The 27,720-nt window shown below is 35.7% G+C and overlaps 1 protein-coding gene and 1 non-coding gene across 2 annotated transcripts; one reads left to right on the top strand and one right to left on the bottom strand.

The window, feature by feature from the left end:
• Positions 1–4,608: 4,608 nt before the first annotated feature.
• Positions 4,609–4,680, top strand: TRNAR-UCG (transfer RNA arginine (anticodon UCG)). Its single transcript has one exon. It is a non-coding gene; the product is annotated as a tRNA-Arg (tRNA).
• A 10,611-nt stretch (positions 4,681–15,291) lies between these two features.
• Positions 15,292–27,395, bottom strand: LOC139869170 (uncharacterized 38.1 kDa protein-like). The gene is made up of 4 exons (XM_071857492.1): positions 27,189–27,395; positions 27,037–27,093; positions 26,674–26,833; positions 15,292–15,363 (listed from the first exon to the last, which is right to left on the bottom strand). The coding sequence occupies exons 1-4, from the start codon at positions 27,278–27,280 to the stop codon at positions 15,292–15,294; spliced, it is 381 nt and encodes a 126-aa protein (XP_071713593.1). The 5' UTR covers positions 27,281–27,395.
• Positions 27,396–27,720: the final 325 nt, after the last annotated feature.

The raw sequence follows: 27,720 nt of genomic DNA, 5'->3' as shown, positions 1-27,720 counted from the left end.
ACATCGGTACATATATATAGCCTAAAAACATATACATAGATACAAAGGCATATAAACCATGTAGAGGGGTATAAATAGTGTGGTTATTGAATATCTGGTTATAGTTATATATGTAGTTGTATAATAAAAGTAACTAACACAATGAAAAAAAAAAAAAAAAAAAAAAAAAAAACCTACTCAATAATTCTAATTCTACTCCTCCACAGGCTCCTATCAGAAGTCATGTCCTCCGTCAGTAGGAGCTCTTTCATGTCAAGCTTCAATCTATCCTCCATCCTACGTCTAGGTCTACCCCTTCTCCTTACGCCGCCAACGGCGAGGGTCTCGACTCTCCTAACTGGGGCTAAAAGTGGGCGCCTCCTAACATGCCCAAACCATCTAAGTCGTCCTTCCCTAAGTTTGTTGATGATGTTCCCAACTTCCAAATTCTCTCTAAAAACTCCATTTGGTATCATATCTAGCATGGTCTTACCACACGTCCATCTAAGCATCCTCATTTCTGCCACCTCCATCCTCCTCTCTTGGGCCTTCGTCATTGGCCAACACTCTGATCCGTACAACATGGCTGGTCTAATTGCCACCTTAAAGAATTTACCTTTCAGTTTAAGTGGGACCTTCTTGTCGCACAACACCCCTTTCGCAGCCCTCCACTTCAACCATCCTACTCGTATACGATGCGTCACATCCTCATCTATCCTTCCCGAAATGTGAAGCATCGAGCCTAAATATCTAAAGGACTCTTGCGGGGGTAGAATCTGATCCCCAATTCTGATATCCACTATATCGTCGTGTTCCTCTTCGCCCCCCTTGAAATCGCATCTAAGGTACTCCGATTTAAGTCTGCTAATCCGTAGGCCATTTGATTCTAAGGCGATCCTCCATTGCTCTAGCCTCCTGTTAAGCTCATCCTGAGAATCCGAAACTAATACAATATCGTCGGCGAAAATCAGGCACCATGGGATGTTGTCTTGTATCCTATGAGTCAACTCGTCTAGGATCAAAGCGAAAAGATAAGGGCTAAGGGCAGATCCCTGATGTAAACCAACCTCTACCGGGAAAAACTCCGTGTTTCCTACCGTCGTACGTACACGAGTCTTCGCCCCCTCGTACATATCTCTAATAGATCTTATATATCTACTTGGGACTCCCCTAGCATTAAGAGTCTTCCAAATCAGCTCACGCGGGACACAGTCATAAGCTTTTTCCAAGTCTAAGAACGCCATGTGTAGGTTCTTTTGCTTTTCCCTATACTTCTCCATAAGGCTTCTAACTATGTGAATCGCTTCCATCGACGAGCGTCCTGGCATGAAGCCGAATTGGTTCTCTGAAACCTTTGTCTCGCGTCTGAGCCTCGTCTCGATCACTCTTTCCCAAAGCTTCATAGTATGACTGAGTAACTTTATGCCTCTATAGTTACTACATAATTGCGCATCTCCCTTGTTCTTGTAAATGGGAATAACCTTACTGAGTCTCCATTCCATAGGCATATTTGCGCTTCTAAACGTCGTGTTGAAAAGGTTTGTCAACCATCTAACCCCGTCACCTCCTAGGCACTTCCACGCCTCAATCGGAATTTGGTCTGGTCCTACTGCTTTGTTTCTCCCCATCTTTCGTAGGGCCAATCTAACTTCCTCCTGATTAATCCTCGTGCAGAAACAGTTGTTTTGAAACTCCTGAACCTCGTAGGGTTCACCGTTCCGCTCTGGTCTTCCCCTACCGAAAAGGGATGCAAAATATTCTTCCCATCTTTTCCTAATAAGGTCTTCTCTCACTATACTTTGCCCTGCTACATCCTTGATATATTTGATGTTACCTAAGTCCCTCCTTCCTCGCTCCCTAGCTTTGGCTATCCTATATATGTCATTAGCTCCCTCTTTAGAGTCTAGTTTTCTATACAAGTCTTCATATGCTTTGTCTTTTGCAATTGCTACGGCCTTCTTAGCTTCTCTTTTAGCTTCTTTATATCTTTCTTCTACCCTAGTTCTCTCTTCAGGTGTCCCTTCTCCAAGAGTAATGAGCTCCCTAAACCTCGTCTGCTTTAACGCGACTTTCGATTGGACATCGTCACTAAGCCACCACGACTCTCTTCTACTCTTATGGGCTCTCGATGTCCCTATAGCCACTCCTAAGGTCTCTTTTGCCACATCTCTGATAGTGGACGCCATGCGATTCCATATCTGGTCTGCGTCCGTAGGGGCAACGTAATCCTCTTCTACACTCAATCTATTAACAACAATCGCTCTAAAAGTCTCCGCATTCGCTCCATAGAGGTTCTTCCAAAGGATTCTAGGTTGTACAGCCCTAGCCCTCCTGCCAACTCTTCCCCTAGTGACTAGGTCCATGACCAGCAATCTGTGCTGGGAGGAGCACGTCAAAGCTGGAAGGACCTTACAGTCCTTACATGTCCTAAGTTCCCCTTTACGAAGAAGCAAAAAGTCAATCTGGGTGCTGCGACCCCCGCTATGGAATGTGGCTAACTGAGCATCCCTCTTCTTGAAGAAAGAGTTTGCTACCACCAACTCGTGGGCAATGGCAAACTCAAGAATTGAGCGCCCCTCTTCATTTCTAGGACCAAACCCAATGCCACCATGGGCTCCCTCATAACCTTCTGCCTCCACTCCTATATGTCCATTCAGATCACCACCTATAATCAGTCGATGGTCGGCTGGGCACCCCCTCACCACCTCATCTAACAATTCCCAAAAACTCTTCTTTTCCGCATCACCTAAACCTGCATGAGGTGCGTATGCACTAATGACCGTGAAAGTCTCCTCCTTAATAATTAAACTAACCGACATAATCCTATCGCTAAACCTGCCCACGTCAACAACGTTATCTTTATGTAGTTTTCCTAAAAAGATACCTACCCCGTTTCGTGCTATCCTAGAACCCGAGTACCACAACTTATAGTCCTGAATCTCTATCGCCTCTTCACCCTTCCATCTAGTCTCTTGAACACACACTATGTCTACCTTACTCTTAAGAAAGGTATCAACGAGCTCAATCCTCTTACCAGTCAAGGTTCCTATATTCCAACTACCCACTCTAATCCTACCAACGGTGGCTACCCTACAACCTCCTCTAACCCCTCTAGGCCTACCCGCCCCTAAAACAGGAGAACATGACCTCAAGTGACCATAACTATGCGAAGGATCTATGTTACTTTGTGCACTAAAAAGATGACCAAGTACAAGCTAAACAATATGAATAAGATAAATTCGTATAAATTGTAAATTATAATATTTAGAACTAAAAAAAGGATATATAAATGTAAGTTATACTATAATATAAATTACAACTAGGCGGTATATCAATAAAAGAATAATATATAATCCAATATAGTCAAATAGGAGAGAAAAAAAGGAAAAAAAATATATATATGTATATATAAGAAGAATTTATACCCAATGGAAAATACTTAATAAATTTATAAAAAAAATCTATTAGATGGAAACTTAATATACTAGCTACAAAATATTACTCTTAATTCGGGGAAAGCACAGGTTGTAAAGGCGTAAAAAAAAAAAAGAAAAAGACAAACAGCATAAAAGTTTACGTTATGAAAATCAAATAGAAATTGTACAGTAAGGTTGGCTACAGAAAAGTTAGGTTATGGAGAAGAGAAATTTAAGGGTCAGAGAAAACAAACACAGCCTTATGAGGATGAAGGAGTTCCGGCAGCAGCGGCTCCCGACGGCAAAGAAGTAGCAGCGGCTCCGTTATATTACCTGCGAAAAAAAAAAAAAAAAAAAAAACGGGAACTATTCCGGCGATCTGAGAGGCGGCGCGTGGTGGCGCGTTGCGAGAGGTTTGCCGGCGAAAGTTATACTCTCAGGTTCGGAAAATTCCTGCCGATGGTACTCTAGCTTTAGTCAAACCAGGTCAAGATAAGTCAAAGTCACCTCAATATTCCAGCAGCTATCATTCATCACCTCCAGAGTCACCTCAAAGTCCCCTGAATGATAAAATTGGAATATTCATCACCTTTTTTTTTTATCATTCATCACCTTCTTTTTTGTCATTCATCACCTCCTTTTTTGTCATTGATCTTGTTTTTTTTTATCATTCTTCACCTAATTTTTTTGCAAATCTTTTATCATTCATTATATCTTTTTTTATCGTTCATTAAATCTTTTTTAATCATTCATTAAATCTTTTTTTATCATTGACCTCCTTTTTATCATTCATCGCCTTCTTTTTTATCATTCATTACCTCCTTTTTATCATTCATCTTCATTTTTATCATTCATCACGTTATTTTGTCATTTTTCACTTATCATTCATCAGCTATCTTTATCATTCACTGGTTATTTTTATCATTCATCTGATACTTTTATCATTCATCAGGTACTTTTTATCATTTATCACGTTCTTTTATCATTCATCGTTTATATTCATCAACTACTTTTATCATTCATTTGGTATTATTATCAATTATCGGGTATTTTGATGAATGATAAATACCTGATGAATGATATTGTTTTTTGATAAATGAGAAATTTTTGATGAATGATAGCATTATGATGAATGATAACCGTATTCTGATAAAAGATAAGTGTTTTTTATATGAATGACAACAATTAGATGAATGATAATTGTTTGATAATTGGGCATTTGGTCTAGTGGTATGATTCTCGCTTTCGGTGCGGGAGGTCCCGAGTTCGATTCTCGGAATGCCCTATTCTTCTATATAAAACTAATCATATTATATCAACTATTTGAAATTCCTCTACTTTTGTAACTCTATTAAAATATTTGATGATATAAAATACTTTAATGCAAGATAATCATTTTGTGATTAATGGTTATTGTTTTCTTATGAATGAAAACCGATAATAAAATATGATAACTATTTGATGAAAAATAATTTAGATAAATGATAATTTTTTCTAATGAATGATAAATGTTGTATGAATGATAATTGTCTGATGAAATGATAACTATTTGATGAATGATAATTGTTTTTCGATGAATGTTAAATGTTTTTTTATGAATTATAAATTTTTTTCGATGAATGATAATTTTTTTCGATGAATGATAAATATTTTTCAATGAATGATGAATATTTTTTAATGAATGATATATGCTATTCGATGAATGATAAAAGTTTTTCGATGAATGATAAATGTTTGATGAGTGATAAATATTTTTCGATTAATGATAATTGTCCGATGATAATTGTTTTTTGGTGAATGATAAATGTTTTTCGATGAATGATAAACGTTTTTCTGATGGTTGGTGGTGGTGGTTGGTTGTGGTGGGTGGTGGTGGTTGATGGTGGTCGTTGGTGGTGGTGGTTGGTTGTGGTGGTTGGTTGTGGTCGGTGGTGGTTGGTGGTGGTGGTTGTGATGGTTGGTGGTGGTTAGTGCTGGGTGGTGGTAGGTGGTGGTCGTGGTGGTGGGTGGCGGTGGTTGGTGGTGTTGATTGATGGTGGTGGTTGGTGATGGTGGGTGGTGGGTGATGGTGGTGGCGGTGGTAGTTGGATAATTTTTTCTAATCAATGATAAATGTTTGATGAATGATAATTGTCTGATGAAATGATAACTATTTGATGAATGATAATTGTTTTCCGATGAATGTTAAATGTTTTTCGATGAATGATAATTATTTTTCAATGAATGATAATTATTTTTCGATGAATGATAAATGTTTTTCGATGAACGATAAACGTTTTTCGATGAATGATAAATGTTTGATGAATGATAAATATTTTTCGATGAATGATAATTGTCTGATTATAATTGTTTTTTGACGAATGATAAATGTTTTTCGATAAAATAATAAATCTTTTTATGATGATTGGTGGTGGTTGGGGTGGTTGGTGGTGGTTGGTGGTGGTGGTTAGTTGTGGTGGTTAGTGGGTGGTGGTGGAGGTTTTGATGGTTGGTGTGGTTCGTTGTCGTGGGTGGTGGTGGGTAGTGGTGGTTGCTGGTGGTACGTGGTTAGTGGTGGTGGTTGGTGGTGATGGGTGGTGGTCGTGATGGTGTTTGGAGGTGGTTGGTGGTGTTGATGGATAGTGGTGGTTGGTGGTGGTGGTTGGAGGTGATGGGTGGTGGTGGTGGTAGTTGGTGGTGGGTGGTGGTAGTGGTGGTTGGTGGTGGTGGTTGGTATTAGTGGTGGTTGGTATTAGTGGTGGTGGTTGGTGGTGGGTGGTGGGTGGTGGTGGTGGTAGTGGGTGGTGGTGGTGGTGGTTGATGGTGGTAGATGGTGGTGGTAGGGGGTGGTGGTGGTGGTTGGTAGTGGTGGTAGGGGTTGGTGGTGGTGGGTGGTGGTTGGTGGTGGTGGTGGTTGGTGGATGGTGGTGGGTGGTGGTGGTGTTGGTTGGTGGTGGTGGTTGGTGGTAGGTGGTTGATGGGGGTTGGTGGTGGTAGGTGGTGGTGGTAGGTGGTGGTTGGTGGGTGGGGGTAGGTGGTGCTGGGTGTTGGTGATTGGTGGTGGTGGTAGTGGGTGGTGGTTGGTGGTGGGTGGTGGTGGTTGGTTGAGGTGGTGGTGGGTGGTGGTTGGTGGTGGTGGTGGTGGTTGATGGTGGTGGGTGGTGGTGGTTGGTGGTCGTGGTGGATGGTGGTGGCGGTTGGTGGTTGGTGGTGGTGGCGGTTAGTGGTTGGTGGTGGTGGTGGTTGGTGATGATTGGTGGTGGTGGTGGGTGGTGGTGGTTGTTGGTGGTGGTGGTTGTGGGTGGTGGTGGTGGGTGGTGGTTGGTGGTGGGTGGTGGGTGGTGGTGGTGGTGGTAGGTGGTGGTTGATGGTGGTAGGTGGTGGTGGTGGTTAGTTGTGGTGGTTAGTGGGTGGTGGTGGAGGTTTTGATGGTTGGTGTGGTTCGTTGTCGTGGGTGGTGGTGGGTAGTGGTGGTTGCTGGTGGTACGTGGTTAGTGGTGGTGGTTGGTGGTGATGGGTGGTGGTCGTGATGGTGTTTGGAGGTGGTTGGTGGTGTTGATGGATAGTGCTGGTTGGTGGCAGTGGTGGTTGCTGGTGGTGGTGGTGGTTGGAGGTGATGGGTGGTGGTGGTGGTAGTTGGTGGTGGGTGGTGGTGGTGGTGGTTGGTGGTGGTGGTTGGTATTAGTGGTGGTGGTTGGTGGTGGGTGGTGGGTGGTGGTGGTGGTAGTGGGTGGTGGTGGTGGTTGGTAGTGGTGGTAGGGGTTGGTGGTGGTGGGTGGTGGTTGGTGGTGGTGGTGGTGGTTGGTGGATGGTGGTGGGGGTGGTGGTGGTGTTGGTTGGTGGTGGTGGTTGGTGGTAGGTGGTTGATGGGGGTTGGTGGTGGTAGGTGGTGGTGGTTGGTGGGTGGTGCTGGGTGGTGGTGATTGGTGGTGGTGGTAGTGGGTGGTGGTTGGTGGTGGGTGGTGGTGGTTGGTTGAGGTGGTGGTGGGTGGTGGTTGGTGGTGGTGGTGGTTGATGGTGGTGGGTGGTGGTGGTTGGTGGTCGTGGTGGATGGTGGTGGCGGTTGGTGGTTGGTGGTGGTGGCGGTTAGTGGTTGGTGGTGGTGGTGGTTGGTGATGATTGGTGGTGGTGGTGGGTGGTGGTGGTGGTTGGTGGTGGTGGTGGGTGGTGGTTGGTGGTGGGTGGTGGGTGGTGGTGGTGGTAGGTGGTGGTTGATGGTGGTAGGTGGTGGTGGTGGTGGTGGTGGGTGGTGGTTGGTGGTGATGTTGGTTGGTGGTAGGTGGTGGGTGGGGGTTGGTGGTGGGTGGGGGTGGTGGGTGGTGGTTGTTGGGTGGGGGTAGGTGGTGCTGGGTGGCGGTGATTGGTGGTGGTGGTAGTGGGTGGTGGTTGGTGGTGGTGGTGGTGGTTGGTTGAGGTGGTGGTGGGTGGTGGTTGGTGGTGGTTGGTTGAGGTGGTGGTGGTGGTGGTGGTTGGTGATTATTAGTGGTGGTGGTGGGTGGTGGTGGTTGGTGGTGGTAGTGGTAGGTGGTGGTGGTGGTGGTGGTGGTGTTGGTGGTTGGTGGTGGGTGGTGGGTGGTGGTGGTGGTGGGTTGTGTTGGTGGGTGGTGGTGGTGGTGGGTGGTGGTTGGTGGTGGTGATTGGTGGTGGTGGTGGTGGGTGGTGGTGGTTGGTGGTTGTGGTTGGTGGTGGGGTTGATGGTCAGTGGTGGGGTTGGCGGAGGTAGTATATTATTATTGCCTTTATTATTATTATCAATACTAATACTAATACTAAATACTAATATTAATATTAAAAATCAGTATGATTAAAATTGTTACAGATATAAAGTTTTTTTTTTTTTTTTTTTTTTGAAAGGCAGAAGAAAAATTTTATTGATAAGAAAAATTATACATTACAAGGGAGGCATGAGAGAGTGCCTCTAATATCAGCTACATTAGAAAACAAACACAAAATCACAAAAAACTAGCACAATTAGGATCCATAGTTCCTAAAAGAACACGTTCGGGTTAATGAGCCATTGCGACCATATTATAGACTTTCCTCTCGAGCGTTTGGACAACCATTCGAACGATTTGACTTGGATTTCGTTTAGTGTTACAGCTCCGTTTCCTTTTTCCTTTTTAAAAACTGTGAGGTTACGGTTTCTCCAAATTGTAAAAGCCGCTATCCATTCGATTCCTTGCCAGATTTTTGATTCGGTGTTTGTATTGGAGATGCGCGTGTTGCCCTTCAGCATGGTGTCGAAATTTAGAGTGGTTGGAGTCACGACATTGCACCAACGGAACAATCTGTTCCAAATGTCCTCCGCGAATGAGCAGTTGAATAAAATATGGTCGATCGTTTCTATTGTATTGCTACAAATTGGACATAGGACCGTATGTAGGTCTATACCCCGTTTATCTAGCTCGATTAAAGTCGGTAATCGTCGTTGTACAGCCCTCCAGATAAACACTTCTATTTTCTTTGGCACGAGATTGTTTGTCATTGTAGCACTTGCGTTTGCTCCTCCCGATAGCACCTTCTCATTGATTAATTTTGTAAGATCCGAAGTACAGAAAACTCCTTTGCTATTTAAATTCCACATCCAGCCATCTTCTTGTTCACCATCTTCAATTGGAAACGGGAACTGTTGGAGTAATTGGACAAGATCATCGAGTTCACAGCTTGTTCTCCTAGTTGGTGTTCTACTCCAACTCCAAACGAATTCCCAGCCGTTTGGATTTTTGGTTACCCGCTCACTGATCGAACATGTTTGCTTCGTATCTAACCGATATAATCTACGAAACTGAACCGCTAGCGGGGCGTTGTTAATCCATACGTCATCCCAAAATCTAGTGTTGTCTCCGTTATGAATAACTCTGCTGAAAGAATTTAAAAAGTTGATTCCCAGGCCTTCTATGGTGATTCCAGCTTTTCGTATGCCATCCCAGGTAGTATGCCTGCTTCGAAAATTAAGTAAATCGTGAGAGCTTAACCCCCCTTCCCGCCCATACAGACTTTTGATAATTTTAACCCAATATGAATTGGGTTCTTTCTTGAAACGCCACCACCACTTCCCGAGTAGTGATAGATTTTTTGCTTTGAGGGACCCTATATTTAACCCGCCCTTTTCGTAGGTTAATAGGGTCTTTTCCCATTTAACCCAGGGTATTTTAGACTTATCACTCGTCCCGCCCCAGAAAAAATTGCGTCTCATACCTTCAAGCGAATTGAGGACATTAGATGGTGCACGGAAGAGGGAGAATGCATACAACGGGAGGCTACTTAAAACCGACTTAATCAAAGTGAGACGACCACCGAAAGACATCAATTTCGATTTCCAATCCGCAAGTTTATTTTGCATCCTTTCGATTATAGCAGCCCATTCACTCGCTTTGGTCATTTTGTTACCAATTGGGAGGCCAAGGTATGTGAATGGTAGTGACCCGACTTGGCATCCGATGTACTCAGCCATATATTCAACTTGACGTGGTTGTACTCCAATACCATAAAGAAAGCTTTTTGAGAAATTGACTTTCAAGCCTGCAAAGATTTCGAAGCACTTTAGTATCTTGAATAGATTACCAATGTTTCTTTTATTCCATTCTCCGAAAAAAACGGTATCGTCGGCATATTGGAGGTGAGACAAGATAATGGAATCCGAACCGATTTTCAAGCCATTGAACATGTTTAGTGAGATTGCTTTCTTAGTTAGTGCATTCAGTGCCTCAACCGCAATGATGAACAAGTAGGGAGATAACGGGTCGCCTTGGCGTACGCCTCTATGAAGAGCAAATTCTTTGGTAGGAGATCCGTTGACGAGTATAGAAATCGATGCCGAGCTTAAACATGCTTCGATCCATGAACACCACTTATTACCAAAACCCATCAGCTTCATTATCATGGATAGGAATTCCCAATTAAGACTATCAAAAGCTTTCTCGAAGTCGGCTTTGAATAAGAGACCCTTATTCTTTTGTGATTTCAGATTCCAAATAGTTTCATTGGCTATGAGAATACCATCAAGTATATATCGACCTTTTAAAAACGCGCTTTGCTCCACACCAATTAATTTATGGACGACACGTTGCAATCTAAGTGTGAGCATCTTCGATATGATCTTGTAGTAGCTTCCGATTAGACTTATCGGCCTATAGTCTCCAAGATTTAGAGGATCTCTTTTCTTGGGTATAAGCGTAAAGAAGGAAGCGTTACATCCATTGGATATGGTTCCATTAAGCCAAAACCATTCGACTGCCCTTATGAGGTCGTCTTTTACCAACCAAAAAAACTTCTTGTAAAAAAACATGTTAAATCCGTCCGGCCCCGGTGCCTTTGAAGAATCACAGCTTTTTATTGCCTCCCATAATTCTTCTTCAGTGAACGGTTTTTCCAGTAAAGCATTGTCCTCATCATTGATTCGACTTAAGGGGATACCAACTAGACTGTTGAAATCAGGTTGGCAATTCGGGTTTCTTTCAAACAGTTTCCTGTAGTAATCAAAAATAGTCGATTTGATGATATTAGGGTCCTCCTGCCACATACCGTTGATGAAAAGTCCTCTGATATTGGAGCTGTTATTTCGTCTTCGAATGGAGGAGTGAAAAAAGGCAGTGTTTTCGTCCCCCTCAACGGCCCATTTTAATCGGGCCTTTTGTTTCAACATCTCTGCCTTTTCGCTTTCTTTTTGGAACCAGGTAGACCTCGCATTCAACCAACAAGTTCTTTCTTCATCAGTTATGGAACCTGTATCTGCTTTTATCTCGAACTCAGTAGCCATTTTCTTCCATTTCTCAATCTCCATGTCAAGGCCACCGTATCGGTAGTTGCTCCATTTTCTTAATTCAATCTTAACGTTTTTCAACTTGTCTCGAAATCTACAATCTGGTCTTGACGAGGTGACATTTTTGTTCCACGCATCAGTAATGATTGGTTCGACATCTTTCGTTTCCAGCCATGCGTTGAAGATTTTAAATGGCTTGGGTCCGAAATCAATGTATTTGTCGCGAAGAATTAAGGGGCAGTGATCTGATTTGTGTCTATCTAGGCATAGCGTGGAAACGTCTCCCCAATTATTCATAAAACATTCCGATACAAGAAATCGATCAATCTTGCTAAATTTAGTTCCATCGTCGCTAATTCTAGTAAAACGTTTGCCTACTATTGGGACATCGATCAAGTTGTTGTTGCTTATGAAGTTGTTGAAAAAACTTGCTCTCCGAGCGTTGAAATCACAGTTAAGTCTCTCGTCCTCCGATCGTACCTCATTGAAGTCACCACCGATAACCCACTCGGCATTCGAAAAGGAAAGTAGATCCTCAAGACTATCCCAGAATTTCTTCTTGTCATCGTCTTTGTGCGGACCATAAACATTTACAATAATCGAGTCCATAGACTTTCCTTTCCATCTACCCTTAATTGCCAAGAAGAATTGTTTCTCCACTGCTTCGTTGACTTCAAAGATAAGAGGGTCCCAGATTAGCAGCATACCCCCTGCCTTTCCTATTTTTGGTTTTTGGATGTACTGGAAATTTGATGAACCCCAAATCTTTTCGATCCAACTATCATCAACAAGATTACGTTTACTTTCCTGGATTGCAACTATGTCAGGGTTCTCCTTGAGTCTCAACTTTCTAAACCAGTCTACCTTACTTTTACCCGATTTATCTTTCCCGAAGCCTCGAATGTTAAGAGTCATGATCTTCATTAAACAACATAAGGAAGCGAGAAGTGACCTGAAGTCATCAATGGGTACTTTCCTCCCATCTCAGTCCCAATTTGTTACCAAATTCATTGAGACCCACACTGGCCGAAGATTCATGTGAGATGCTTATCTGGTGTTTAGAACTTTTTGAAGGTTTGGAGGTTTGGTTGGATTGGTTAGATTTGGAAGTTTGCTTGGAAAGGGATTTAGGGGTGATTTTTGTGCGGTTTCTAAATTGAATGAATTTAGAACACAAAGGATCGATACGTGGTTTGGGTTTTGAGGTTGAACATTTTTTGGGAGTAGGTAGATGTTGACTGGAAGTGGAGTTGTGCGTAAGTGGGGGAATGGGGGTAATGGGATCACGAACACAGGTTGGTTTGGGAGGTTTGATGGGCTTGGAGCAATTGAATACATCCTCATGATTGGGCCTATTGGGCTTTAATCGGTTTTGGTTGGTAGTGGGATCAGTCATGGGAGCCTGGGTTGATGGCACTTGAGTTTGTGTAATGGGAATATGAGAAAATTTTTCTTGCAAATTTAATGTTCTAATTGGACTGATCAAGTTATCCATGGGGTTATCAGGTTTACCAATGGTTGGGCTATTGAGTAGGGGTGATGTGGTGGGGGGTATCGTCTTAGGGTTTGGATTAGATTTTGGGTTTATGAGACGGGATTTTGAGGTGTTGGTTGGAATATTTGGTTTATGACACTTGTTAGTAGGGTTTGGGGATTTTGGTGTGGCGTTTTTTGGTTGTGTCGTTTTTCGTTTTGGTTGCGATGTCTTTTGTTTTGGGGTTTGTTTTCGATTGGCGGTTAAGGTTTGTCTAGTTGGGGTGGTACGGTTATCGTCTTTGGGGACATCAGAGTTTAAAATTGGACTAAGAAGTGTTGAATTGATTGGGTTGATTGGGTGAATTGGGCTTGAATGCATTCTTGAATTGGGTTGTGCATTTTCATTAAAGATTGGGCTGGGTTGAGTTGGGTTTAATGGACTTGAAGGTTCTCCTGTATTGGGCTTTTGGGTAGGTGAAACGTGGGTTGGGTTACTAGGGTTAAGAGGATCAGCGTGAAATGAATCGTTACCTGGGGATGTGTAGGTGTGTGGCCCGATGCAGCCTTTCGACTTCGGTAAAGATGTTGCAGATTTGCTTTCATCTTTTTCTAGGGCAACATCCTTCTTGGGGATCTCATCATCATTATTGTGGACACTGAAGTTTGCAGCAGTCCCCATGCACTTTGATGATTTGTCTTCTTCCATATTCCGATCAATCTTCACCGGAAACTCTGTCTCCGGTATAGAATCGGCATCCTCATCATCAGAACTAATATCTACACGCGAGTTATTGTCGGATTGCCAATCTTCGGAGAATTCTTCGCCATTAATATCTAGTTCAGATATATCTCGAATTAGTTCCGTGATGTTCACATAAAAAATACCACTGTTTGTTTTGACCATAGCCGTTTCCTGAATTGGGACGTGTCCACGCACATTTACCAAAACTCTGCCTGAAGTTAGATTTTGATTTTTATCATTGATTGAACAATTTTCTAACTTTAAAATTCTACCCCACCATGCTGCAATTTTTTTGAATGTGGATTCATTCCAGTGGGTGGGTGGAACTCCAAATATGCTTAACCACGTTAGTCTACCAGGGCATGGTCGATTAGGTTTCCATGTACAAAGGTTTGGTATCCATCTTTTTATCCCATGTATATCATTAGAAAGGATGTTTTGTGCTGTTTCATGATTCTCAAGCATGATCATGACCTCAAGTCCGCCTAGGTACTTGAGGGTGAAATCAGTTAAACCTTCTTCATGACATAGATCCTGGATGTGTTCTAATATGTCTATGTTGGGAACCTCACCAATTAGGGTTTTTGAATCGAAATTGGTTATGTTCTCATCATCAAGTAGGACAAGTCTCTCCTTGTTTGGTTTGGATTGGGGTGTGGTAGTGGAGATGTAGGGTTTGTGGGTGTGGTTGTGATTATTGGAGGTATGTTTTGGTCGATAGGTGTATTGTTGTGGGTGAAGGTGGTTGTGGGTTCGTTGGTTTGTGTGGTGAGGTGGAGGAGGATGACGTGTGTTAGTGTAGGAAGGTGGTGGTGGTGCCCGGCGCCGAGAGAGGTTGTGAGGTGTTTTGGGAATGGGATTGGGGTGCCATGGTGGTAGAGGTTGGTTATGGTGAGGAGGGTTGTGAGGGGTGTTTAGTGGAGGAAAGTCTTGAAGGTAGCGGTTCGGTTGCAGATTGGGTGAAGTATTCATGGTGGTATTGGCATAGTCACCACGTGACTTTTTGTCTTCTCTGTGTTTTGCTTCTGTTTCATTTCTTGATTTATAGACTTTAAGATATAAATCTTTCAGTTTAAAAGATCTTAATCTTTCAGCGAATTTTTCTGGATTGCTGACGTCTTCATATCGTACGAATCCAAACTTCTGGCCACTGGGTAGTGTTCGTTTGGCCATGTAAATGTCATTGATTTTCCCATGTTGTTTGAAGAATCGCCATAATTCTGGGACATCCCATGAGGGTGGATAATTGTAAAACAAAAAAGATGTTATCTGTCTGCCGCCTGATCTATGATTCCGTCTGAAGTAGCCGTCGCCGTTGTAGTCGCCTCTCGCCGCCGCCGTGCTCCTCTTGTTGCCGTTATTCGCTGCTCTCGAAATTCTCTCTCTCTCACCCACTCTTTCTCTCATTATACTTCAGTTTGTTCTGGTTTTTGTTGTTGTTGTTGTAAAATGTGAAGTTGGATTATAAAGTTTGTTATATATAAAATGTTATAGTATATTAAAAATACTAGTATTATTATAACCAATATTATTATTATTAATAATATAATTGTTATAAATAATATAATTACAATTATCATTATCATTAATAATATTATTATTATTACTATTATAAATTATTATTATTACTATTATTATTAATATTAGAAATATTATTATCATTTAATGAATAAGATTAATTATAATTATAATATATATAAATACAAATACATAATTGCAGATAATTCATATAAATACAGATAAATACGGATAAATATAGATATACACACATACACAGATTAATAATATGGATACAGATATATATATATATATATATATATATATATATATATATATATATATATATATATATATATATATATATATACGCTTTACCTATCTGTTTCTCACTTTCTTTAATTTTCTGTTAACCCGTAATGATCTGTCAACCATCAACACTAAATAACAACTAAGTTTACTGCTCCAAAGGTTGAATTAATTATCTCATTTCGGTTATATGTTGATCGTAGCTGCATTGGATAGAAAATAAAATAGAAAGCAAAGAAACCGAACCCGTTTACCTCTGTTCGCGACCCAAATAATTAAAAACACGATTTTTATAACAAATTCGAAAATGTGTAAATGAAGAGTTGTTAGGAACCCCATTTGCAAACTTTCTGTAAATTATCCAAGTTCAATTCCTCATAACGCTCTCGAATTTTGGGAGTCAAACTTAATTTTTCAAAGTCAACCGAAGGTGTTCATGTCAAAATTCGGATTCGTTCTTATGTTTCATGTTAAATTGAAGGTTCATAGAGTTTCTAAAAAAGAATTCCAATCTATTTCGTGTTGGAAGATTTACTTAAAACGAGCTAGAATTCGAAAACTGAGTCGGGGTTCATCATCGTTATCAGTATGCTGTTACAGCATCTTTTTTTTTATTTTTTTCAGTTTAAATCAATTTCAAACACAATCAAACGATGTCTGTTTCAATTTAGTAATTTAAAAACGTCACTTAAATTGTTTGTATGGTGGATTGGATCTCTGGTCGACGAGTTGTAGGAGATGAAGAGGTAACAGATAAATATACGGGTTATATAAATAACAAGCGAGATTAAAACAGAAAAACGAATGGCAGCTCAATGGTGTAGTAGTGGTTCGGGTTAGCGTGAGGTCTAAGGTTCGAGTCCCACAATGGCCTATTCTTTTTACAACTTAATTAGAAGGTAGTATACTAGCATATGTATTATTATTATTATTATTATTATTATTATTATTATTATTATTATTATTATTATTATTATTATTATTATTATTATTATTATTATTATTATTATTATTATTATTATTATTATTATTATTATTATTATTATTATTATTATTATTATTATTATTATTATTATTATTATTATTATTATTATTATTATTATTATTATTATTATTATTATTATTATTATTATTATTATTATTATTATTATTATTATTATTATTATTATTATTATTATTATTATTATTATTATTATTATTATTATTATTATTATTATTATTATTATTATTATTATTATTATTATTATTATTATTATTATTATTATTATTATTATTATTATTATTATTATTATTATTATTATTATTATTATTATTATTATTATTATTATTATTATTATTATTATTATTATTATTATTATTATTATTATTATTATTATTATTATTATTATTATTATTATTATTATTATTATTATTATTATTATTATTATTATTATTATTATTATTATTATTATTATTATTATTATTATTATTATTATTATTATTATTGATACTACTAATTATAAATATTATCATTATTATTAGTAACAATATTATCCTTATATGATTATCATGACTTTTATCGTTAAAAATTAGTAGTATTATCATTAATACTAGTATTAGAATTATAATAATTATTAAACTTATCTTTTTATTAAAATCATTATTATTATTAAAAGTATTATTATTATTATTATTATTATTATTATTATTATTATTATTAGCATTAACATTACTTTTATTATTACTTTTAACATTATTGTTATTATTATCATTATTAATATTTTATTTATATTACTATTATTATTATTATTAATAATATTATTATTACTACTACAAATTATTTTAGTATTATTATAATTATTATTTTTACAAACAAAAGATATTTATATAAAATATATTACATATATCGTAAATGTATCTAATTTACTATTTTAATAATATATATATATATATATATATATATATATATATATATATATATATATATATATATATATATATATATATATATATATATATATATATATATATTATTAAAATAGTAAACACATTATTTATATATATATATATATATATATATATATATATATATATATATATATATATATATATATATATATATTATTAAAATAGTAAACACATTACTATATTAAATAAGTAATATATTAAATAACTAAAATATGTAACCTAGTCTGAATGTCATTATATGTTAAATATATGTTTTAATACATATACAACTGATATAGGTTCGTGAATCTGAGGCCAACTCTATACTTGTTCAATGTCGTCCTATGTATTTTTACTACAAAATACAATAGGTGAGTTTCATTTGCTCCCTTTTTAATTGCTTTTGCAATATATATTTTTGGACTGAGAATACATGCGCTGCTTTTATGAATGTTTTACGAAATAGACACAAGTACTTAAAATACATTCTACGCTGAGTTGTACCACTGGCATACTTCCCTGTAGCTTGGTAACTACTATTTACATGGGTATTGTAAACGCGAATCCTGTTGATAGATCTATCGGCCCTGACAACCCCAACCGGACTGGACGACCAGTATTCAACGGTTGCACAGTACTTCGTTTCGGTGACTACTCTTGGTACAGTGTAGTGAGATTTCATAATAAAGGGAATATGCGACATTGATTAAATGTTAAGTATGGTTACCAAGTGCTCAACCACTTAGAATATTTTTATTAAAACGTTTGTGTATATGAAATCTTGTGGTCTATTAAGATATTGAAATGATTGTTATGATAAACCTATGAACTCACCAACCTTTTGGTTGACACTTTTAAGCATGTTTATTCTCAGGTATGAAAGAAACCTTCCGATGTGCATTTGCTCATTTTAGAGATAATACTTGGAGTCGTTCATGTCATATTTAAGTCAACGCCTCGCAATGGGACCAAATGTTGATGACTTCGTCCAGGTGGATTAGGACGGGTCGCTACAGGTGGTATCAGAGCGGTGGTCTTAGCGAACCAGGTCTTGCATTAGTGTGTCTAACTGATAGTTGTTTAGATGCATTAGTAAGTCTGGACTTGGACCTTGTCTGCATGTCAAAAGTTTTGATTATCATTCCTTGTCGAAAAATATCTACCTATCATTTTCAGTCTCGACACGTCTTATTGCAATTATTGCATAGATGATGTACAGACAAATTCATATCTCATCACATTAAACCTTGTCTGACACGTTTCCGTAATTCCCTCCGTAATATACGGGATCTTTTGTACTATATATAGATATTCTATATATAGATATTCATATCTCATCTTATATCCAAAAATCATTTCATATCGAGAACCCTCTAACTGACCGTGTAAGATGGATCCTGCACAAAGTTCGAGTTCCTATACTTCTGAAGGCGATTCTGAAAACTCTGAAAGTAGTGTGACCGAAGTGCCCCAACTGGTTGACTATACTTCATTCTGGAGGAAATGGGGATGGGTTCGAGACATACTCACTCGCTGGAGAAATGAAGAGGGAGAACCCTACCGCGAACCAAACTTACCTCCCGACATCGGAGAACTTGACGCAATCACCGGACAACCAATGCCAGAATATTCCGCCTCGAAGAACGCATTCATAGAGTTATGTTGGTGATTCAACCTCTACCCCCGACTACTAATCAAGTAGGATTAGTAGAAGAAGTCGGGGAGCTTCGTGCTAGGATTGAAGAAAGAATGGAGTCTCTGGTAAGTACAGTACGCAATTTGAAGGATAGACTTACGTCTACTACATCATCACCAACAACACACGCCTCAACACCACAATCTATATCTCGAGCATGATCTTCGTTCTATATATCGTTCTACATCGATTATCTTCGTTTTACATCTTATTCTACATCAATTTTCTTCGTTCTACATCTTGTTCTACAACGATTATTTTCGTTCTACATGACGTTCTACATCATTTATCTTCGTCCGACATGGCAAATATGTAATCTCTAATGTTTTAGAGATTATGTATCCTCGTTCTAACGGTAAATCAAATTATTTTAATATTATATTGACTCATTAAATTCATGATTTCATCTGAAGAAAATATATATGTACATATATTTTCATAAAGATGGTAATTAAAAATTCTTTTGTACAAACTGTTAATGATGAAAATATTTTAACGGGTAGGTAATACCCGAGGAATATTTAGATTTCACATTAATAAGTTACACTGTACATTCTTCGAATCTGATTCAACGGTCATTTACTATCCTACTTACACCCACAGATATATGAATATGTTCACCACAGAATAACCATTTTCATTCAATTTCATATTTGGATTTTGACTTATCAGAATCCAACGAGTGGCATAATGAAGAAAACATTGGACAAAATAAAATTTGTTAAATTTGTTAGAAACAAACGAATTAACTAATTGAAATATTGTTAAGAATCCACGCTAACTGTTCCTAGCTAACTGGTTACATTTTATTTATCGCAATTTATATTCTCGCAATTTTATTTATCGTCATTTAATTTCTGTTATTTATTTTACGCACTTTAAATATCGGGACACGTATACAAGGTTTTGACATATCATATCGACGCATCTATATATATTATTTAGAATAACCATAAACACTCTATATGCCGTAATGTACGAGTTCGCTATACAGGGTTGAGGTTGATTCTACAATAATATATATAGTTTGAGTTGTGATCGAGTCTGAGACATGTACACGGGTCACAATACATATTAATTAATTCGAATATTATATATTAAACTATATATGAATGATTGGGCTGTTAACTGTGGACTATCGACTGTGGACGAATAATATTGAACAATTAAAATGAATTAAAATATTGATTATAACATATGAAACTAAATAGTTCTTCAAGTTTGCCACTTGATTTCATCTTAAACCTCATTTGTATCTTGACGATTCCAATCTGCGTTCAAACATTTCATAATTCTTGAAAACACTTCAATCGAGAGAATGAACCAACCGCATTTCATCTACGGAAGAAAAGATTTATGCATATGAAAAACTTTCGGAAATTGAGTAAACGTTTAGCACATAGCTGTGCTAATTCCTTTAGTGTTATTATTACTCAAAATAACTTTGCAGTTCTTTTTCAAAATAGCCAATTTTGTCACAGCTCCAGCAAGACAGCTTCGACGTTATTATAATCTTGATATATATGCGTACTCATTTATTGTTACCAGAGAACCTTTTATATTCCACCATACTACCATCAGCGTTTAATCATCTAAAAACACACTTCTCCTGAAAACACCTCGGATTGATAACCGACGATTCAGATATGTCTGCATTAAATGCAGACGAAACAGTAAAATTTTAGATGGCCTAAATGGCCAAGAGTTTGATGATAAAGAATGGAGTGTTGGGAACGCTCGATAGAAAATTTGGTACTGAAAAACGGGTTGAGCTAACCATGAAGGAGACCAAGGACAAATACAAGGACCAAACCCTATATTCAAAGAATCCAGGTAATTCTGGATCCGATGAAATCTTTAGAGAATATCTTGCTCCGAAGTCATGTTAAAATCTTGCAGAAAATTTTTCTTCATCAACCTTCGAACTTAGAAATTCCAAAATATCATCATAAATATCTTCGATATATCTGAAGATATTTTCATAAATATTCTCGTCCGAAGTTATATACCTCTTCGTGCTATCTGTATTACATTATATCGGAAATTTCTGTTAAACTTAAGTATAATTATGAACGAATTCTGGAGAAGTGTTAAGAATTTGAGCATGAGTTAGTATAATATAATGACACTTGGCCAACGTGATTATATTACAGTAAGTCATGCTGAGTTTCTATTGGAACATGATGATTCACAGACCCTACCGTCATCATGTGTCATGTTACATAACTCTTTCATTCTACATAACCTCCGAACATATCAAGAAGAATATATTCTTGATAGTTCTATCTTCAGTAATTTTGATAAATTTGAAAATCAAATCGTGTTATCACGTTCCTTCCTGCTTAGAACATTATAATCATTCGAAATTCTATATCTACGAATTCTGGACCATTATTCGCTTGACTTGGAGTCGGGAAGAGAAAACAAAAGCATGGAGCTTCGAAATATAAGGGAGAATATAAAGCCCGATAACAACGCATAAATTACAAACCGTGCATGTCAATGTTTATCGCAACATAAAGACACGGGAGAATTAAAAACACTATAACCCCAAAGGCGAAGTAGAAGAAAGTAGATTCCTCTGGTGGAAGTTTGAAAAGGAGAATGAATGTTGCGATAGTAAGGATGAGGACAAGGATCAGAACTGGATTAAGCATTTTCACAATCGTTTGAAAGTATGGATCGAGAAAGAAAGAATTGGAGTGGTGAAAATAATAAAACGAAAGAAGTTCATTTATAGAGAAGATACTAGACAAAGCAATCGAGACAGATAATCGCATTAAATTAAAGAGGATCCTAATTTTCCATAAATCCCGAAGAATCAAATCCTATAGATTTCCAAGATTTTCTTTTAAAACCCTTGAATTCCGGAATTCAATCGAGACAATGTCAAAAGTTAAGACGAATCTTTGATTCCTAATTTCACTCTTTTGTGATAGCTTCATATGTATTCTTCGAGTAATCAAATTATTTTATCCATATTACTCAATGACGAGAAAATTCTATTTATCAACTCATATTCGTCATGAAAAACATACTTATTGTTAGCCATGACGACCTTGATCAAATTTCGGGACGAAATTTCTTTAACGGGTAGGTACTGTCACGACCCGAAAATTTCCGACCAAATTTAAACTTGATCTTTATATGATTTCGATACGATTTTGTATTTTTGAGACAATGAGCGAGATCTGTAATGATGAGTCTCAAAATTTTGAACTGATTTCATATATGAAATTACCCTTTGACTATGCTCGACAATTCACGAACGTTTATGTGTATATAGATATGTATATACTTGGTAATTGAAAACGTTAACAAGGTATTAGATATATGATACTTTACATAAACGTGTTGTTTCGATATTTGATCAATATAGTTATTGACGGAATAAATGGTAAAGAGACCTACGTGTGAGAACAAGGTGTCGATTAGTGATAACTAGACAAGAGTTAATGGAGATTCCAATTTGAATTCCAATAAATGCTTTACAATAATTTACTTGTGACTTTTGATAGAGTAACTATTTAACTTTCTTATTACTTAATGTAAAGGTGGTAATTTAAAATGAATATATATGATTTCTATGTATAAATATTTCTATGTATAAATATTATTATAGGTATACTATAATGTATATATATACACATAAATATATAGTGTATAAATGTTCAATTATATATTATATAAACTATGATATAATTGATAGATTATGATATAATAAATATAATTACAAAGTTAAAAATATAATTATTATATTATTATTGCCTTTATTATTATTATCAATACTAATATTAATATTAAAAATCAGTATGATTAAAATTGTTATAGATATAAAGTTTGTTATATATAAAATGTTATAGTATATTAAAAATACTAGTATTATTATAACCAATATTATTATTATTAATAATATGATTGTTATAAATAATATAATTACTATTATCATTATCATTAATAATAATATTATTATTACTATTATAAATTATTATTATTACTATTATTATTAATATTAGAAATATTATTATCATTTAATGAATAAGATTAATTATAATTATAATATATATAAATACAAATACATAATTGCAGATAATTCATATAAATACAGATAAAAACAGATAAATACGGATAAATATAGATATACACACATACACAGATTAATAATATGGATACAGATATATATATATATACGCTTTACCTATCTGTTTCTCACTTTCTTTAATTTTCCGTCAACCATCAACACTAAATAACAACTAAGTTTACTGCTCCAAAGGTTGAATTAATTATCTCATTTCGGTTATATATTGATCGTAGCTACATTGGATAGAAAATAAAACAGAAAGCAAAGAAACCGAACCCGTTTACCTCTGTTCGCGACCCAAATAATTAAAAACACGATTTTTATAACAAATTCGAAAATGTGTAAATGAAGAGTTGTTAGGAATCCCATTTGCAATGTGTGTTCGTGTAAGTGAAGGTGGTGTTGGTGATAACTTGCGAGCAACAAAACAAACAAGAAATAAAGGTGTAGTAGTAGCAGCAATATGTGTACCCGGTGTTAGGAATCCCATTTGCAAACTTTCTGTAAATTATCCAAGTTCAATTCCTCATAACGCTCTCGAATTTTGGGAGTCAAACTTAATTTTTCAAAGTCAACCGAAGGTGTTCATGTCAAAATTCGGATTCGTTCTTATGTTTCATGTTAAATTGAAGGTTCATAGAGTTTCTAAAAAAGAATTCCAATCTATTTCGTGTTGGAAGATTTACTTAAAACGAGCTAGAATTCGAAAACTGAGTCGGGGTTCATCATCGTTATCAGTATGCTGTTACAGCATCTTTTTTTTTATTTTTTTCAGTTTAAATCAATTTCAAACACAATCAAACGATGTCTGTTTCAATTTAGTAATTTAAAAACGTCACTTAAATTGTTTGTATGGTGGATTGGATCTCTGGTCGACGAGTTGTAGGAGATGAAGAGGTAACAGATAAATATACGGGTTATATAAATAACAAGCGAGATTAAAACAGAAAAACGAATGGCAGCTCAATGGTGTAGTAGTGGTTCGGGTTAGCGTGAGGTCTAAGGTTCGAGTCCCACAATGGCCTATTCTTTTTACAACTTAATTAGAAGGTAGTATACTAGCATATGTATTATTATTATTATTATTATTATTATTATTATTATTATTATTATTATTATTATTATTATTATTATTATTATTATTATTATTATTATTATTATTATTATTATTATTATTATTATTATTATTATTATTATTATTATTATTATTATTATTATTATTATTATTATTATTATTATTATTATTATTATTATTATTATTATTATTATTATTATTATTATTATTATTATTATTATTATTATTATTATTATTATTATTATTATTATTATTATTATTATTATTATTATTATTATTATTATTATTATTATTATTATTATTATTATTATTATTATTATTATTATTATTATTATTATTATTATTATTATTATTATTATTATTATTATTATTATTATTATTATTATTATTATTATTATTATTATTATTATTATTATTATTATTATTATTATTATTATTATTATTATTATTATTATTATTATTATTATTATTATTATTATTATTATTATTATTATTATTATTATTATTATTATTATTATTATTATTATTATTATTATTATTATTATTATTATTATTATTATTATTATTATTATTATTATTATTATTATTATTATTATTATTATTATTATTATTATTATTATTATTATTATTATTATTATTATTATTGATACTACTAATTATAAATATTATCATTATTATTAGTAACAATATTATCCTTATATGATTATCATGACTTTTATCATTAAAAATTAGTAGTATTATCATTAATACTAGTATTAGAATTATAATAATTATTAAACTTATCTTTTTATTAAAATCATTATTATTATTAAAAGTATCATTATTATTATTATTATTATTATTATTATTATTATTATTATTATTATTATTATTATTATTATTAGCATTAACATTACTTTTATTATTACTTTTAACATTATTGTTATTATTATCATTATTAATATTTTATTTATATTACTATTATTATTATTAATATTATTATTATTACTACTACAAATTATTTTAGTATTATTATAATTATTATTTTTACAAACAAAAGATATTTATATAAAATATATTACATATATCGTAAATGTATCTAATTTACTATTTTAATAACACACACACACACACACACACACACACACACACACACACACACATATATATATATATATATATATATATATATATATATATATATATATATAACATTGAAAATAATAAACACATTACTGTATTAAATAAGTAATATATTAAATAACTAAAATATGTAACATAGTCTGAATGTCATTATATGTTAAATATATGTTTTAATACATATACAACTGATATAGGTTCGTGAATCTGAGGCCAACCCTATAGTTGTTCAATGTCGTCCTATGTATTTTTACTACAAAATACAATAGGTGAGTTTCATTTGCTCCCTTTTTAATTGCTTTTGCAATATATATTTTTGGGCTGAGAATACATGCGCTGCTTTTATGAATGCTTTACGAAATAGACACAAGTACTTAAAATACATTCTACGTTGAGTTGTACCACTGACATACTTCCCTGTAGCTTGGTAACTACTATTTACATGGGTATTGTAAACGCGAATCCTGTTGATAGATCTATCGGGCCTGACAACCCCAACCGGACTAGACGACTAGTATTCAACGGTTTCACAGTACTTCGTTTCGGTGACTACTCTTGGTACAGTGTAGTGAGATTTAATAATAAAGGGAATATGCGACGTTGATTAAATGTTAAGTATGGTTACCAAGTGCTCAACCACTTAGAATATTTTTATTAAAACGTTTGTGTATATGAAATCTTGTGGTCTATTAAGATATTGAAATGATTGTTATGATAAACCTATGAACTCACCAACCTTTTGGTTGACACTTTTAAGCATGTTTATTCTCAGGTATGAAAGAAACATTCCGCTGTGCATTTGCTCATTTTAGAGATAATACTTGGAGTCGTTCATGTCATATTTAAGTCAACGCCTCGCAATGGGACCAAATGTTGATGACTTCGTCCAGGTGGATTAGGACGGGTCACTACAGTGGTGGTGGTTGATGGTGGTAGGTGGTGGTGGGTGGTGATGGGTGGTGGTGGTTGGTGGTGGTGATTGGTGGTGGTTCGTGGTGGTGGGTGGTGGTGGTTCGTGGAGGTGGTGGTGGTGGTGTTGGTTGGTGGTGGTGGGTGGTGGTGGTTCGTGGAGGTGGTGGTGGTGGTGTTGGTTGGTGGTGGTGGTGGGTGGTGGGTGGTTGGTGTGGGTTGGTGGTGGTAGGTGGTTGTGGGTGGTGGTTGGTGGTGGTGGGTGGTGGTGGTTGATGGTGTTTGTGGTGGGTAGTGGTGGGTGGGTGGTGGGTGGTGGTTGGTGGTTGATGGTGGGGGTGGCGGGTGGTGGTAGGTGGTGGTGGTGGTGATTGGTGGTGGTGGATGGTGGTGGTGGGTGGTGGTGATGAAGGTGGTTGATAATATGTTAATTTTTGTACAATTAATTTTTATTAATTATAATTATTAAAATGACCTTTTTACCCTTCTATGCATTTTAAGCTAAATTGAAATTTTATGATTATTTGTGGTCCATTTTTGCTTATCCAGTTTGTACTCATTTTAAGCTTAGCCACGGATCGTGCCCCTATATATATATATATATATAATAGTGCCCCTGTATATATATATATATATATATATATATATATATATATATATATATATATATATATATAGGTACACATGAAATGCAGCAGCAAAATTACCTGTACAAAGTTGCCATTACAGTAAACATCACCAACAAAACGGCCATATTTATCTTTATCGAATACTCGAATTTTCAAACGCTCCCCTTTGAGTATCTTCACAAGCTCCTCCTTCGCTTCTTTCCCGTAAGGTTGATCATTTTCAGGTGCATCTATACCCCTGTTTTCATCAACACATATATAATACTTTGTTGCTGCAAATTATTATTTATATCAATAACAAAACTTACTTTTTTCATATATATATTATATCGAATCGATATATATCGAATATTATGCCCAATTTAAGCTGTTACAACACAAAAATTTTAAGCGAGAGCATACAAGTATGAAGCACAAATCTATTTTAACTGAAATATATACCTTAGTCTAATCCGGTACTTTCGTGCAAGAATTTCTTCGTTATTGATACATATTACCCTGTGTCAACAGTTGGTATATTTTTAAAAGAGTTTCTTCAAAAAAGTAAATAAATGAATAAACTGTAGTAGTTTTTGATAGACACAAATAATTACAGATAGCCTGCATCAATGATTTGTTTACGCAGTGCATCGGCTTTAGTGAAGTTCCTCTCTGCGCGTGCTTTATTGCGTTCAACTGCCGCCATTCGAACATATTGAGGAACAAGTGATAATTCCCGAGGATCTGAGGTACTAACTAAAACATTTACGCCATCTCCATCTGGTACTGACTTTTCATTCACCTTTTTTAATCAAGAAAAATATCAAAACAAGTAAGAAATTGAGTTTTTAGAAAGTGGAATACGGGTTGCAAGGACTTGTTCTTACAGTCAGTGTGTTTAATTCGAAGTTGTTCTCGTCTTCACCAATGGGAAATTCGTGTAGCGAATGAGGAAGAGGGAGCCCGTAAAATGACAATAAGCCCTTGCAAACGAGAGATACAACAACCAAATTAGAATCTCTACATGACTTAGTTGATTTGATTACCCCACTTGGCCACTTATGTATGAATGGGTCAAGTATGGATAACGGGCGTTGCTTATCTCAAACAGATCAAGATGGGCAAAATCAGAATAATTAGTTATAA

This window comes from Rutidosis leptorrhynchoides, chromosome 9 (assembly GCF_046630445.1).
Source record: "Rutidosis leptorrhynchoides isolate AG116_Rl617_1_P2 chromosome 9, CSIRO_AGI_Rlap_v1, whole genome shotgun sequence".
NCBI lineage: Eukaryota > Viridiplantae > Streptophyta > Magnoliopsida > Asterales > Asteraceae > Rutidosis > Rutidosis leptorrhynchoides.
The sequence above is the reverse complement of the archived record's forward strand: the minus strand, read 5'-3'. Positions and strand labels throughout refer to the sequence as shown.

What these genes read in the sequence shown, in the direction of transcription:
- LOC139869170 (XM_071857492.1), bottom strand. Translation starts at nt 27,280, where the DNA reads ATGGCGGCAGTTGAACGCAATAAAGCACGCGCAGAGAGGAACTTCACT. An exon ending in ATCATTGATGCAGGCTATCT is followed by an intron (nt 27,094 to 27,188) that starts GTAATTATTTGT and finishes CTGTTGACACAG; the next exon opens with GGTAATATGTATCAATAACG. An exon ending in AAGTACCGGATTAGACTAAG is followed by an intron (nt 26,834 to 27,036) that starts GTATATATTTCA and finishes TGATGAAAACAG; the next exon opens with GGGTATAGATGCACCTGAAA.